The sequence below is a fragment of the Argiope bruennichi genome, chromosome 4 (genome assembly GCF_947563725.1).
Source record: "Argiope bruennichi chromosome 4, qqArgBrue1.1, whole genome shotgun sequence".
Classification (NCBI taxonomy): domain Eukaryota; kingdom Metazoa; phylum Arthropoda; class Arachnida; order Araneae; family Araneidae; genus Argiope; species Argiope bruennichi.
In genome coordinates, this window is record NC_079154.1 from 79,811,048 (window position 1) to 79,826,215 (window position 15,168).

The 15,168-nt window shown below is 34.4% G+C and overlaps 1 protein-coding gene across 1 annotated transcript in view; it reads right to left on the minus strand.

Annotated features, from left to right (window-relative positions):
* Positions 1–13,631, minus strand: part of LOC129966356 (mucin-2-like) — a 44,784-nt gene extending 31,153 nt beyond the window's left edge. The window contains exons 1-9 of the mRNA XM_056080777.1: positions 12,009–13,631; positions 5,481–5,795; positions 4,746–5,375; positions 3,972–4,640; positions 3,198–3,866; positions 2,424–3,092; positions 1,650–2,318; positions 876–1,544; positions 102–770 (exon numbers count right to left, since the gene is read on the minus strand). Coding sequence (XP_055936752.1) covers positions 102–770; positions 876–1,544; positions 1,650–2,318; positions 2,424–3,092; positions 3,198–3,866; positions 3,972–4,640; positions 4,746–5,375; positions 5,481–5,795; positions 12,009–13,618 — 6,569 coding nt within the window. The 5' untranslated portion in view covers positions 13,619–13,631. The remainder of the gene's footprint in view (positions 1–101; positions 771–875; positions 1,545–1,649; positions 2,319–2,423; positions 3,093–3,197; positions 3,867–3,971; positions 4,641–4,745; positions 5,376–5,480; positions 5,796–12,008) is intronic.
* Between the last annotated feature and the right edge of the window lie 1,537 nt (positions 13,632–15,168).

The window sequence follows — 15,168 nt, forward strand, 5'->3', positions numbered from 1 at the left end:
GGAAAAAAATACACTTGGTCAAACGAGTGAATTTAATTAAATTTTATTTAGATTACTCATTGTATTACTACTGCTTCTTACTCATGTTAATGGATACTCACACGTAACTTGGTTCACCTGGTCTGTGATGTTTTCTTCTGATCCTTATTTTGTGTTTGTGCAAATGCACTCTTTCTCCTGATCTTGGAGTTCTTTTACCGAATACCGGTGTTGTTCCAGTTTCAGGTCCAGTGGTTTCCTGACTTTCTCCTGGTGTAGTTCCGATTCCAGGAGCGGTTGTTTTCTCACCTTCCATAGGAGTAGTACCAGTTCCAGGTCCTGTGGTTTCCTGACTTTCTCCTGGAGTAGTTCCGACTCCCGGTAATGTCGTTTTTCCACCTTCACTAGAAGTAGTACCGATTCCAGGAACAGTTGTGCCTTGTCCCGGTGTAGTTTCCATTCCTGGAATAGTTGTTTTCTGCCCTTCAATAGGTGTAGTACCAGTTCCGATTCCTGGAGTAGTTTGATCTTTCCCAGGTGAAGTTCCGGTTCCAGGAGTACTTTGACCTTCCCCAGGTGAAGTTCCAGTTCCGGGAGTTGTTCGGCCTTTTTCAGGTGTACTACCAGTTCCGGGAGTTGTAATTTCACCAGAGCTCGGTGTTGTTCCCTCCGTTCCGGGTACACTTGTTTTTGGTGTTGGTCCGAAATATGTAGTTCCACCAGGAGATGTTATTAGTCCACTTGGTGTCGTTGTTGTTTCCTCGCCAGAAGTCGTGTAATAATAAGAATACCTGTGGAAAAAAATACACTTGGTCAAACGAGTGAATTTAATTAAATTTTATTTAGATTACTCATTGTATTACTACTGCTTCTTACTCATGTTAATGGATACTCACACGTAACTTGGTTCACCTGGTCTGTGATGTTTTCTTCTGATCCTTATTTTATGTTTGTGCAAATGCACTCTTTCTCCTGATGTTGGAGTTCTTTTACCGAATACCGGTGTTGTTCCAGTTTCAGGTCCAGTGGTTTCCTGACTTTCTCCTGGTGTAGTTCCGATTCCAGGAGCGGTTGTTTTCTCACCTTCCATAGGAGTAGTACCAGTTCCTGATCCTGTGGTTTCCTGACTTTCTCCTGGAGTAGTTCCGACTCCAGGTAATGTCGTTTTTCCACCTTCACTAGAAGTAGTACCGATTCCAGGAACAGTTGTGCCTTGTCCCGGTGTAGTTTCCATTCCTGGAATAGTTGTTTTCTGCCCTTCAATAGGTGTAGTACCAGTTCCGATTCCTGGAGTAGTTTGACCTTTCCCAGGTGAAGTTCCGGTTCCGGGAGTACTTTGACCTTCCCCAGGTAAAGTTCCAGTTCCGGGAGTTTTTCGGCCTTTTTCAGGTGTACTACCAGTTCCGGGAGTTGTAATTTCACCAGAGCTCGGTGTTGTTCCCTCCGTTCCGGGTACACTTGTTTTTGGTGTTGGTCCGAAATATGTAGTTCCACCAGGAGATGTTATTAGTCCACTTGGTGTCGTTGTTGTTTCCTCGCCAGAAGTCGTGTAATAATAAGAATACCTGTGGAAAAAAATACACTTGGTTAAACGAGTGAATTTAATTAAATTTTATTTAGATTACTCATTGTATTACTACTGCTTCTTACTCATGTTAATGGATACTCACACGTAACTTGGTTCACCTGGTCTGTGATGTTTTCTTCTGATCCTTATTTTGTGTTTGTGCAAATGCACTCTTTCTCCTGATCTTGGAGTTCTTTTACCGAATACCGGTGTGGTTCCAGTTTCAGGTCCAGTTGTTTCCTGACTTTCTCCTGGTGTAGTTCCGATTCCAGGAGCGGTTGTTTTCTCACCTTCCATAGGAGTAGTACCAGTTCCAGGTCCTGTGGTTTCCTGACTTTCTCCTGGAGTAGTTCCGACTCCAGGTAATGTCGTTTTTCCACCTTCACTAGAAGTTGTACCGATTCCAGGAACAGTTGTGCCTTGTCCCGGTGTAGTTTCCATTCCTGGAATAGTTGTTTTCTGCCCTTCAATAGGTGTAGTACCAGTTCCGATTCCGGGAGTAGTTTGACCTTTCCCAGGTGAATTTCCGGTTCCGGGAGTATTTTGACCTTCCCCAGGTGAAGTTCCAGTTCCGGGAGTTGTTCGGCCTTTTTCAGGTGTACTACCAGTTCCGGGAGTTGTAATTTCACCAGAGCTCGGTGTTGTTCCCTCCGTTCCGGGTACACTTGTTTTTGGTGTTGGTCCGAAATATGTAGTTCCACCAGGAGATGTTATTAGTCCACTTGGTGTCGTTGTTGTTTCCTCGCCAGAAGTCGTGTAATAATAAGAATACCTGTGGAAAAAAATACACTTGGTCAAACGAGTGAATTTAATTAAATTTTATTTAGATTACTCATTGTATTACTACTGCTTCTTACTCATGTTAATGGATACTCACACGTAACTTGGTTCACCTGGTCTGTGATGTTTTCTTCTGATCCTTATTTTGTGTTTGTGCAAATGCACTCTTTCTCCTGATCTTGGAGTTCTTTTACCGAATACCGGTGTTGTTCCAGTTTCAGGTCCAGTTGTTTTCTGACTTTCTCCTGGTGTAGTTCCGATTCCAGGAGCGGTTGTTTTCTCACCTTCCATAGGAGTAGTACCAGTTCCAGGTCCTGTGGTTTCCTGACTTTCTCCTGGAGTAGTTCCGACTCCAGGTAATATCGTTTTTCCACCTTCACTAGAAGTTGTACCGATTCCAGGAACAGTTGTGCCTTGTCCCGGTGTAGTTTCCATTCCTGGAATAGTTGTTTTCTGCCCTTCAATAGGTGTAGTACCAATTCCGATTCCGGGAGTAGTTTGACCTTTCTCAGGTGATGTTCCGGTTCCGGGAGTACTTTGACCTTCCCCAGGTGAAGTTCCAGTTCCGGGAGTTGTTCGGCCTTTTTCAGGTGTACTACCAGTTCCGGGAGTTGTAATTTCACCAGAGCTCGGTGTTGTTCCCTCCGTTCCGGGTACACTTGTTTTTGGTGTTGGTCCGAAATATGTAGTTCCACCAGGAGATGTTATTAGTCCACTTGGTGTCGTTGTTGTTTCCTCGCCAGAAGTCGTGTAATAATAAGAATACCTGTGGAAAAAAATACACTTGGTCAAACGAGTGAATTTAATTAAATTTTATTTAGATTACTCATTGTATTACTACTGCTTCTTACTCATGTTAATGGATACTCACACGTAACTTGGTTCACCTGGTCTGTGATGTTTTCTTCTGATCCTTATTTTGTGTTTGTGCAAATGCACTCTTTCTCCTGATCTTGGAGTTCTTTTACCGAATACCGGTGTTGTTCCAGTTTCAGGTCCAGTTGTTTCCTGACTTTCTCCTGGTGTAGTTCCGATTCCAGGAGCGGTTGTTTTCTCACCTTCCATAGGAGTAGTACCAGTTCCAGGTCCTGTGGTTTCCTGACTTTCTCCTGGAGTAGTTCCGACTCCAGGTAATGTCGTTTTTCCACCTTCACTAGAAGTTGTACCGATTCCAGGAACAGTTGTGCCTTGTCCCGGTGTAGTTTCCATTCCTGGAATAGTTGTTTTCTGCCCTTCAATAGGTGTAGTACCAATTCCGATTCCGGGAGTAGTTTGACCTTTCTCAGGTGATGTTCCGGTTCCGGGAGTACTTTGACCTTCCCCAGGTGAAGTTCCAGTTCCGGGAGTTGTTCGGCCTTTTTCAGGTGTACTACCAGTTCCGGGAGTTGTAATTTCACCAGAGCTCGGTGTTGTTCCCTCCGTTCCGGGTACACTTGTTTTTGGTGTTGGTCCGAAATATGTAGTTCCACCAGGAGATGTTATTAGTCCACTTGGTGTCGTTGTTGTTTCCTCGCCAGAAGTCGTGTAATAATAAGAATACCTGTGGAAAAAAATACACTTGGTCAAACGAGTGAATTTAATTAAATTTTATTTAGATTACTCATTGTATTACTACTGCTTCTTACTCATGTTAATGGATACTCACACGTAACTTGGTTCACCTGGTCTGTGATGTTTTCTTCTGATCCTTATTTTGTGTTTGTGCAAATGCACTCTTTCTCCTGATCTTGGAGTTCTTTTACCGAATACCGGTGTTGTTCCAGTTTCAGGTCCAGTTGTTTCCTGACTTTCTCCTGGTGTAGTTCCGATTCCAGGAGCGGTTGTTTTCTCACCTTCCATAGGAGTAGTACCAGTTCCAGGTCCTGTGGTTTCCTGACTTTCTCCTGGAGTAGTTCCGACTCCAGGTAATGTCGTTTTTCCACCTTCACTAGAAGTTGTACCGATTCCAGGAACAGTTGTGCCTTGTCCCGGTGTAGTTTCCATTCCTGGAATAGTTGTTTTCTGCCCTTCAATAGGTGTAGTACCAGTTCCGATTCCGGGAGTAGTTTGACCTTTCCCAGGTGAATTTCCGGTTCCGGGAGTATTTTGACCTTCCCCAGGTGAAGTTCCAGTTCCGGGAGTTGTTCGGCCTTTTTCAGGTGTACTACCAGTTCCGGGAGTTGTAATTTCACCAGAGCTCGGTGTTGTTCCCTCCGTTCCGGGTACACTTGTTTTTGGTGTTGGTCCGAAATATGTAGTTCCACCAGGAGATGTTATTAGTCCACTTGGTGTCGTTGTTGTTTCCTCGCCAGAAGTCGTGTAATAATAAGAATACCTGTGGAAAAAAATACACTTGGTCAAACGAGTGAATTTAATTAAATTTTATTTAGATTACTCATTGTATTACTACTGCTTCTTACTCATGTTAATGGATACTCACACGTAACTTGGTTCACCTGGTCTGTGATGTTTTCTTCTGATCCTTATTTTGTGTTTGTGCAAATGCACTCTTTCTCCTGATCTTGGAGTTCTTTTACCGAATACCGGTGTTGTTCCAGTTTCAGGTCCAGTTGTTTCCTGACTTTCTCCTGGTGTAGTTCCGATTCCAGGAGCGGTTGTTTTCTCACCTTCCATAGGAGTAGTACCAGTTCCAGGTCCTGTGGTTTCCTGACTTTCTCCTGGAGTAGTTCCGACTCCAGGTAATGTCGTTTTTCCACCTTCACTAGAAGTTGTACCGATTCCAGGAACAGTTGTGCCTTGTCCCGGTGTAGTTTCCATTCCTGGAATAGTTGTTTTCTGCCCTTCAATAGGTGTAGTACCAGTTCCGATTCCGGGAGTAGTTTGACCTTTCCCAGGTGAAGTTCCGGTTCCGGGAGTACTTTGACCTTCCCCAGGTGAAGTTCCAGTTCCGGGAGTTGTAATTTCACCAGAGCTCGGTGTTGTTCCCTCCGTTCCGGGTACACTTGTTTTTGGTGTTGGTCCGAAATATGTAGTTCCACCAGGAGATGTTATTAGTCCACTTGGTGTCGTTGTTGTTTCCTCGCCAGAAGTCGTGTAATAATAAGAATACCTGTGGAAAAAAATACACTTGGTCAAACGAGTGAATTTAATTAAATTTTATTTAGATTACTCATTGTATTACTACTGCTTCTTACTCATGTTAATGGATACTCACACGTAACTTGGTTCACCTGGTCTGTGATGTTTTCTTCTGATCCTTATTTTGTGTTTGTGCAAATGCACTCTTTCTCCTGATGTTGGAGTTCTTTTACCGAATACCGGTGTTGTTCCAGTTTCAGGTCCAGTTGTTTCCTGACTTTCTCCTGGTGTAGTTCCGATTCCAGGAGTGGTTGTTTTCTCACCTTTTATAGGAGTAGTACTTGTTCCGGGTGCTGTACCAATTCCGGGAATAGTTAGGCCAGATCCAGTTGTGGTTCCGGTTGCTGGAGTAGTTTTCTCTTCTTCAATAGGTATATAGATACTTGATGATCTGTAAAATTTGACAGGTGTTTATTTCTTTTTAGTGAATATTCGTTAAGGTATGATAATTTTTAATTATGAAATTGTTTTAATTCTTTAAATATTAATTAAGAATATTTAGTTTCCCCCCCCACTATATTAGAATATAATGCAATACAATTTTTTTTATACCAATTTAAAAAATATTTTAAAGATTTACATTTTACTGATGCCAATTTAGTGAGGTAATTTTTAAATTAATTTTATTAAATATTTCAATAATTTTTTTATTTACAATATTGTCACAATGCTTTTTTTTTCCTTTTTAAGTCTAGGCTTGCAAAACTGCAAGATTCTGAATAATAAGCATAATTATTTTTTTTATTATTATTTAAGTAAAATAGGTACTATAACAGTAAAATATTTACAGTAAGCAAAAAGTCTTAGTTTTACGACGTGACATATTTCAAAATGCAAAATTTTTTATGGTATTTTAATCTTTTTAGACTGATATTTTCATTGAAAAGATAACATGAATTTCATGATATGCTAATCATTATGTTACGAATGCAATAGATAGAGCAAACATGCCAGAGGAAAACTTAACAAAATAATCAATTCTAAAGCATCTGTAACTTACAGCGTTTCGGGTTAAAAGTTCTTTTTTTTTTGTGTGATCTTAAACGTTTCAATTTTTAATCTTTAAAAGTCTTTTTTTTAATTATTATTATAACTTTCGGCCGGATATGAGAGATTTGACTTCACTTCTTTTAATCTTAATTTAGATTGTTCAAAATCAAAATTCTTTCTTGGTATAATATTATGTAAGCCAATTCTATTTCATATAGTTTTAATTGTTTTTTGTGTAAATATGGAAATACTTAATTTAGATTTTACTATTATTGTTTATTGTTTGCTCTGTCTATTGTCTATTTTGTAGACTCTAATATAAACACTAATTTTTTTTTGAAAAATATTCTAATTAATTCTAATTGTCTTTTTTGTAAACTGTAATATAAATACTCAACTCTAATTTTTTTTGAAAAATATTCTAATTAGTTCTTGTTGCCTTAAACTCAAAAACATTAAAAATATTTGCCAAATGATCATATGAGTCAGATTTGTGTGAATGAATAAACATTTATTATCATTTCAATTTGGCAATACCGAAACTAGCTACTAGTTTATATATCAGAAACGAAGTTGTAAGCTCTTACAGAATCATGTTCCCATTGCATGACATACAATAAAATATATTTGGAAGTTTGTTTCGACATTTTGTTTCCTTAAAAGATTTGTTTTAAATGTAAATTTCCACTTCAAAATTTAAAAAAAAAAAAGAAAAATCTTTTCAGTAAAGTATTGTTAGTACAAAAAAATTGTACGAACAATACTTTAAGAAGAAACAATACCTTAAGAAGAAGAAAAATTGTACGACAATTGAATTATTACAGTACAATTTTGCTTTAATTTAATGAATTTCTAAAAATATGGACAACCTCGCCTTTAGAGGTTCCGTCTTTTACTGCAAAGCAGACAGACGCTTTTCCTCGTTCAACAAACACTCTGAAACTGAATTTGTGTTAGTTGACAATATCTCTAACCTCAAAATTGATATTGAAATGAATGTCTTATATTATGATCGAAATGAATACATTGAAAATTCTGCTTCTATTGTGGAATTACCATCGCCACCGTTTACAAGCCTTTTCCGTTTTTAAAAATCATTTGCATATATTGAATTATTTATAAAATTTTGAAAAAAAAATATTATCATTTTATCTTATTAATGATGTCTATGGGATTGGTATCATTGAAAAGATAAAATTTTGAATTTTAAAAGGGTTTACAAGTATTTTTTGGGAATAATTTGCTGTTTCCGAATTATCGTATGCGACGACATACAATCAACTCTTTGATCGGTTTGATAAAAAAAATTATAAGAATCTACATCTTAGATGTTAAAACTATGTTCTTAATTTCAATTATCTAATTGTTACGTTTTCGAATGATCGCATTTCTATCCATGCGAAAGTAGAGATCCATGGCAGTTTATTCCTTTACAGATTTAATTTAAAATTTGATACAGAAACTACATTTTAGATGTTGACTTTGTGTGCAAAATTTGGTTCATCTAACTTTTTTATGTCTTGCAATTATTGCTTTCATCTGTACTTGGACAACTAGTCAACCAAAGTTTCTGTGAATTCTTCAAATTCTGATAGAAATTAACGAATTTAAAACTACATTTTGAATTTAATGAATGTTAAAACTACATTTTGAATTTAATGAATGTTAAAACTACATTTTGAATTTAATGAATGTTAAAACTACATTTTGAATTTTATTTTGTGAATTAATAGAATTCTCGTGTTTGAATTATTGTGTTCACAGTCAGACAGACAGACATAATTCTAAAAATGTGTTTTTCGGACTCATGGGGGTCTGAAACATGCAGATTTGTGAAAAATCTCAAGATGGAATATCTTGGCAATTACGGTAATTTCTCTTTCTATACTCTGTGTTCGAGAAAGTGCAAACACTTGCACATTTTTTTATACATTCAAATGGTCCAGAGTCCCATTGAATGGGATCATAAAAAGAAAGAAAAAAAAGATTATTTCACGAATTATGGCTTTTTCCGAAGGATTGGAACGAACTCTCAGCCACAGGATCTACTAGTATTTCGTTCCAAATTATATATGAATGCTATTTCAAATTTATATGGAGAAGTAAAATATTACTTATGAAAAATTCTGCTCAAACGAAAAGATTAATACTATTAAAAAATCTACTATCAATTGAATCAGACGATTTATAAAAATTGGCTATAACTTATTTTATCCATAAGTTGTTAATGTTTGTTATATTTAATACTGCAAATTTGTGTATAAATACTAAATAAAGGTTTTAAAGAACATCTTGAAACAATTAATTAATTTTTCATTCAATAAAAAATACTTGGGAAAAAAAAAGAACCCGAATAAATAGTTGTTCCTGATAAAATTTGTTAATCGCCTGATTTTACAATTTTCTTCTAAAATCCCGCCAGAGGATCCTTCAAACAGCTTTTCGTAAGCATTTTTATTTTTCGACATTTTTTCTCAAAAGCTTTACTTCACTTTGAATTTGAGTGATGGACTTTTGCTTGCTTATAAACATCGTTATATCACTGTTTTAAAACTACTGAAAATATCATCAAGATATATCTGCTAAAATAAAACTGAAATATAAAAAATAGTGCTAGTGTCGTTTCATAGTCTTTCCGGTGTCTAGCAGAGGACTACCTATATATTTATGAAATTCAAAATCAACAATTTAAAAAAAATATAATTTACAATTAAAGAAAATATTGTACATACTTGAAAAGGTTAGATTTGGAATTTTAAAATGGTACAAAAATATTTTTTCTGGAATATTGCTCTCCAAGGTTACTGTGAATAAAGTCGAAATTTTGGTTAATTTTCAATTATTGAATATTTTATTAATTTTATTTCTTTGAAAAGTTAACAGTATTCTTTCTCTCGTCATAAATTTTGTTACAATCGACCCAGTTATTTAGGAAGAGATGTGGGACATGCATATATTTATAGATAACTACAATGGCTTTTAGTATTTTTAGTATTTATAGCTAAATTTTATAACACAAACTTTTCTGAAACTTTCCTTGAAACGAAAATATCAGTTAAATCAAATAATTAAAAAAAATACCGAAGCTTTGCAAGCGGTAACAAAAAGTTAAATTTTAAAAAAATGGTTTAAAATATCTATATTATTTACATTTAAAGACGAAAAATAAATATTTTTTTAATTATAATGAGTATTTACTTTAGTTTATATAAGTACTTTTTGCATTAAAAATGCTATATATTATTAATGTCTGTTAAATATATGGCGTATTTTTTTCTGGTAAAAATGTTTTTTTAATTATTGGGTCACTTGGTACAGAACTATTGTCACTAACACTAAATATGTGGTTTATATAGCGCATGTGCAACAAGAACATATTTCTTAATTAATAAAAAAATAAGTTCTAAATAAAATGTTATGAAATTTATACTAAAAAAATTCTTATTTCTTCAAAATGTTTGTAAAAAAGAAATTGAAATAATCTATTCAATAACAAAGTTTCTATAGCTTGCCAAAAAAAAAAAAAAAAAATACAAAACATTTCAGTTTTAAATAATGTATGTGTATAATATTTGCTTTTATGTCTCATAAAAAAAATCTAGTTTTTCACCGATTTTAATGAGAATTGACAATGCTCTTTTCAAGGCAAGAAAAAGATCACCGTTCATTTCTCAGAGTCCCAAAGTTAATTAAATATATTAATTAAACATTAAGCAAAATTTTTATTGTTTTCAGTTATATCTTCCGAAAATATTATATATTATATATAAAATATTCTAAAAATTAAAAAAAAAATCTTTTTTTGTGTGAAAAGGTTTTCATTTCCGTGCAATTTTTTTTCTCTAATTTTAATAACTGTTTGATTTGATACACAATATATAGCAATCTTCACGTTGTTATGATGAAATTCATATTAATTTCATGGTTTCGTCTAACCATTAAATCGCGTGTTTTTGTCAATGTTGAAATTAATATAAAAATTTCTTTCACTAGTGTTTAACTCAAAATTTGGATTTTTCATTTTCGCATTTAATTTATAATATACATGATGCTCACTAAAATTCTTCCCTTCTCCATTAACTGGAGAACGGCGATAACTATTGCCACACACTTGGTGTCTATGTTAGTGATCATATACTACACAATGAGATCGGTTACAACGCCACCTAGGGGGAAGTGGAGTTAGCGTTTTTATTTAGAAAACAGTACGGAAAAGGGCGAAAAGGTCAGTTATAAATTGTAGTACATTTTAAATTTAGCATAATAATGTACCTTATAATTTATTTATTTTTAGAAATAGCAAGACATATTGATATATACAATAAAGTGCAATATAATATTACTATGTATTAATCAAACTATTTAATATTTTGCAAATTCTGTAGTGTTTATTTGAACATTTATTGAGCAATAATGGGCAATAGATGGAACTTCGATAAATATTATTTTAGGTATTTGTTCGAAATATGAAATTTAAATTGGAGAGTATAAAAATAGTCATAGTTTAATATTTGTACTGAAGTATTAAATTCCAGTATGATGCAATCAAATAAATTATTTGTTATTAATTAAATACAGTTAGTACGTATGCAGGGTATTATTATTAGTTAATTACTGAATCCTTCCCTTTTTCATATACAAAGACAAAGTAGGTTTGATGAATCATCACATTTTAGTTCTCTTTGAATTAAAAATTTCGAATTATATCAATCTTTTTTTTTAATATGATAACTCTTTGAATATGATAACTCGAAAGCGCAATCAGCTAAACGGATAAAATTTGGTCTGTGATTTCATATCAAAACTAGATTTATATCAAGTTTTGAATGAAATCCGTAAACCGAACGTCTGTCTGTCTGTCTGTGAGATCAATAATATTTAGCATATGATTTTGCCTTCAAAATTAAATACTCATATCGAATTTTGGACCAAATCCATCTATCAACAGGTTGACTCTCTGTTGGCATGTACGTTCATGTGAATATAAACGCTATAATGCTGAAACTTAAATGTTGCAATATTGTTTAGATTATTGAAATTTGATGTGTCGTCTCACCAAAATTATGATTCGATAGTTGTTTATTTTTAATTTTGGCTGTAAAAACGGAGATGTAGGTAGTGTAATGTAATGTAAAGATGATCGTATTCCCAGAATTACTTGGCGATTTTCAGATAATACCTAGACCGCCAAGTTCCATCGTATATAAAATTAACAGTGGTTTGTATTTGTTAGTGATTTATCACGGGTTTTGTGAAACTAAATACAGTAAGTAACTGTGATTTAGTATCACCAAATTAGTGAAATTTAGATTCAGTTAGTGAAAAGGAAACATATAAAATCCATATTCGTTTTTCTTCATTATATTATGAACCATAAAAAGTGTCATACTGTATTAATAGATTAAAAAAAGAGTCGAGGGTACGCTCTCTAGATTTACTTTAATATAAGTTCACTTTTTATGAAATTAAAAGAAAAATACTTAAATTAGGTATATTATCAGAGGAAGGTAACTAAATATTATCTTTTCTCAATTTTCTCTTAATTACAATATCTCCAAACACTGCAAAACCATTTTCAACTTAATGTAAAATAAGAGATAAGCAAAATACTTACTCAGAACTCGGCTCCCCTGGCCTGTGATGGCGGTGTTTAATTCTTCTGTGATGCTTATGTTCTACTTCGCGTCTTATCTTTTTGCCAGGATGCCTGTGAAGTACTTCATATGGGTTCGATCCGCGGCGGTAAATTGTGTAATTATAATTACGCGGTTTTAATCGATAGAGTTGCGGGAACAGCAGTTGATATTCACTTTCTGGCATTGTATGATAAGGATACAATGGGTAAATGTTTTCAACTTCCTCGATGAATCTGCGGAGGAAGGGGAAGTAAACTGTGTAATTTTGTCCAGGAACTTTCTCTTGTGGTATTCCATTTTTAGTTGGAATGTCGAATGTGAAATCATCTGGTTGTCCATAGATGTATGATATGAGTCTTGGATCATAAGTAAATTTCGGCTGGAACGTTTTCGGCAGAAAGATGAGTCCTGGAAATCCTGGGAACAACTCGTGGACGTCAACTGGTGGTTTCTGAGATGTTTCCTCCAGGAAGATTATTACTAAAAATGTTACTTCGTTTATCAGAGGATAGTTGATTCGCCCGGTGGTTTGCTCGTACGCTGTTTTGAGAGCATTGGTAACTATCTCAACCTTCTGAAAGATGCTGAGAGTATCTCTGCACTCTATAACTATCAATTCGGCGATAGTCGCAGCGAAGGCGATCATGATAGTCCTCTTCTGCTCTGGAAGTGCATGATGAGCTTGCCTCAACAAATTAATGGCATCTGTCAAAGCGTACGTGACTTCGCTAAAATCTGTATCAGCTCCCTTACCAAAGTGTGGATTATTCAAGATGTTCTGGACAAATATGTTGGCAAATTGGTCTCCTAATTCATTGAATCCAAGCGGATCATTCTCATAGTCGTCGGAGTTCTGTCCGTTATCATTCTGCTGTGGATAATGCTGGCCTGGTTGATAATTTTGTCCGTTACCATTATATTGTGGATAATGCTGGCCTGGTTGAAAATTTTGTCCGTTACCATTATATTGTGGATAATTCTGGCCTGGTTGATAATTGTGTCCATTACCATTATATTGTGGATAATTCTGGCCTGGTTGATAATTGTGTCCATTAGCATTATAGTGTGGATAATTCTGGCCTGGTTGATAATTTTGTCCATTAGCATTCTGCTGTGGATAATTCTGGCCTGGTTGATAATTTTGTCCATTAGCATTTGGCTGTGGATAATTTTCACCTGGTTGATAACTTTGTCCACTAGTGTCCTGCTGTGGATAATTTTCACCTGGTTGATAACTTTGTCCGCTAGTGTCCTGCTGTGGAAAATTCTGGCCTGGTTGATAATTTTGTCCATTAGCATTTTGCTGAGGAAAACTTTGGCCAGATTCATTTTCCGAATCACCTCCTTCAATATTCTGTTCCGAAGAACTTTGGCCAGGTTCATTTTCCGAATCTCGTCCGTTAGCATTTTGCTGTGGAAAACTTAGGTTGGGTTCATTTTCTGAACTCTGTTCGTAAGAATTCTGTTGTGAAGAGCTTTGATCATATTCATATTCCTCATACTCATCGTATGATTCAGCACTTCGGACTATTTCAGAATATATTCCTATAAGGCATATCAGTAGAATAACATGGGATAGCCACCCCATGCTTACTGTGTAAAATTTCCCTCTTAGATACTGCCTCTGATGCTTTAAGTGCCTTGCTTATATACTGTGTTATATGAGAGAATTTTATTGCCAGTACAAATTCATTTGATGCATTAGAGATATGCCTCTATTCTTCTCAATATAATTCCTTATCAGCGCTGTTAATCTACACCATTTAGACTCCTAAGTGAATAAAATTTGATGAATTTGCCGTCTGGTAGTTGTTTAGCTGCTTAAGTTAAGTACATTTTCTCTGAGATGCAACCGGTGTACGAAACAACAATTTCTACTTATGTGGTTTTGAGCATTTCACCGCAAGAGCGGAATGTTTTAGTAGCTATATTTTATTGGATCGTTCTTTTAATATTTATTTGGAAATCATCTTTTTATTGTTCTTGAAAAAACTGATAAATTACATAAAGTGTAGCATTTAACACAATTGCTATTTGAATTTCGATTTTATCCATACCTTCATAATTCCATCAAATACATACAATGTACGGAACGAGTTTTAATAATAACTGTAAAGCTTGTTTTTTCTAAAAATTGAAAAACATTTTTTTGAGTTAGTAAAATTTACTATCAAGCTAAAAAATTATTATACAATAACAAAACTTTCATTTCGCCAATTTAGATACTTATTTTTTCAAAATTAGATGACGAAATTAATATATATTTTTTTTTTTTACATAATCTGCATAATATTTTGTTTATATAAAACGTAATCAGCTATTCATTCTTTCACCAGGTCGATTAATGTTTGATACAAGTTAAAGACTTAATCTTTTTTTTCATACACATAGGATTAATTTGCAACTCCTTAATGAAGTATTAAAAATTCAGCGATTGCGTAGATTGGTTACAACGTGCTAACTAATATGTTCACAGAAAAAGAAAGCACATAATAAGAAAAATGTTATTTTCTAAATACAGTGTGAGTACAAATGATGGACCCGATTTTTAAAAATCATATTTTCGAAACTACTGCACATATTACAATAAATGATACATGAATTTAAAAAGAAATATACCAAGTTTTTTTCAGTTACAAATGTTCGATGTGTGACCTTCTTGTTACACAGCATAGTCCAATCTGTAATTCAGTTCGTTCCAAACCTTTTGTCTATTACCTTTGACATGACTCCACAAAAAGAAATCATTGAGACAAGACATCATTTATGTACCACCAATACCGAAAACACTGCCAGAATTTAAAGAACGCATTTGTGCAGCATTCAGAACCATTGACAGATGATGTTACAAAATGTTTGGAACGAATTGGATTACAGAGTGGACATATGCCGTGTAACAAGAAGGTCATACATCGAACATTTGTAACTGAAAAAAACTTGGTATATTTTTCTTTAAAATCATGTATCATTTATTGAAATTTTAATTTGAAATTTATATTGTTTATACCGATATATCATTTTCCAAGGAGAAATATGTGAATTAACACTATAAACTGTATTTGATAAAATGATAAATTTCATTTTAATCTACTTTGAATTCGGTACTTGAAATAAATGGCATTATTATTTGAAATACAG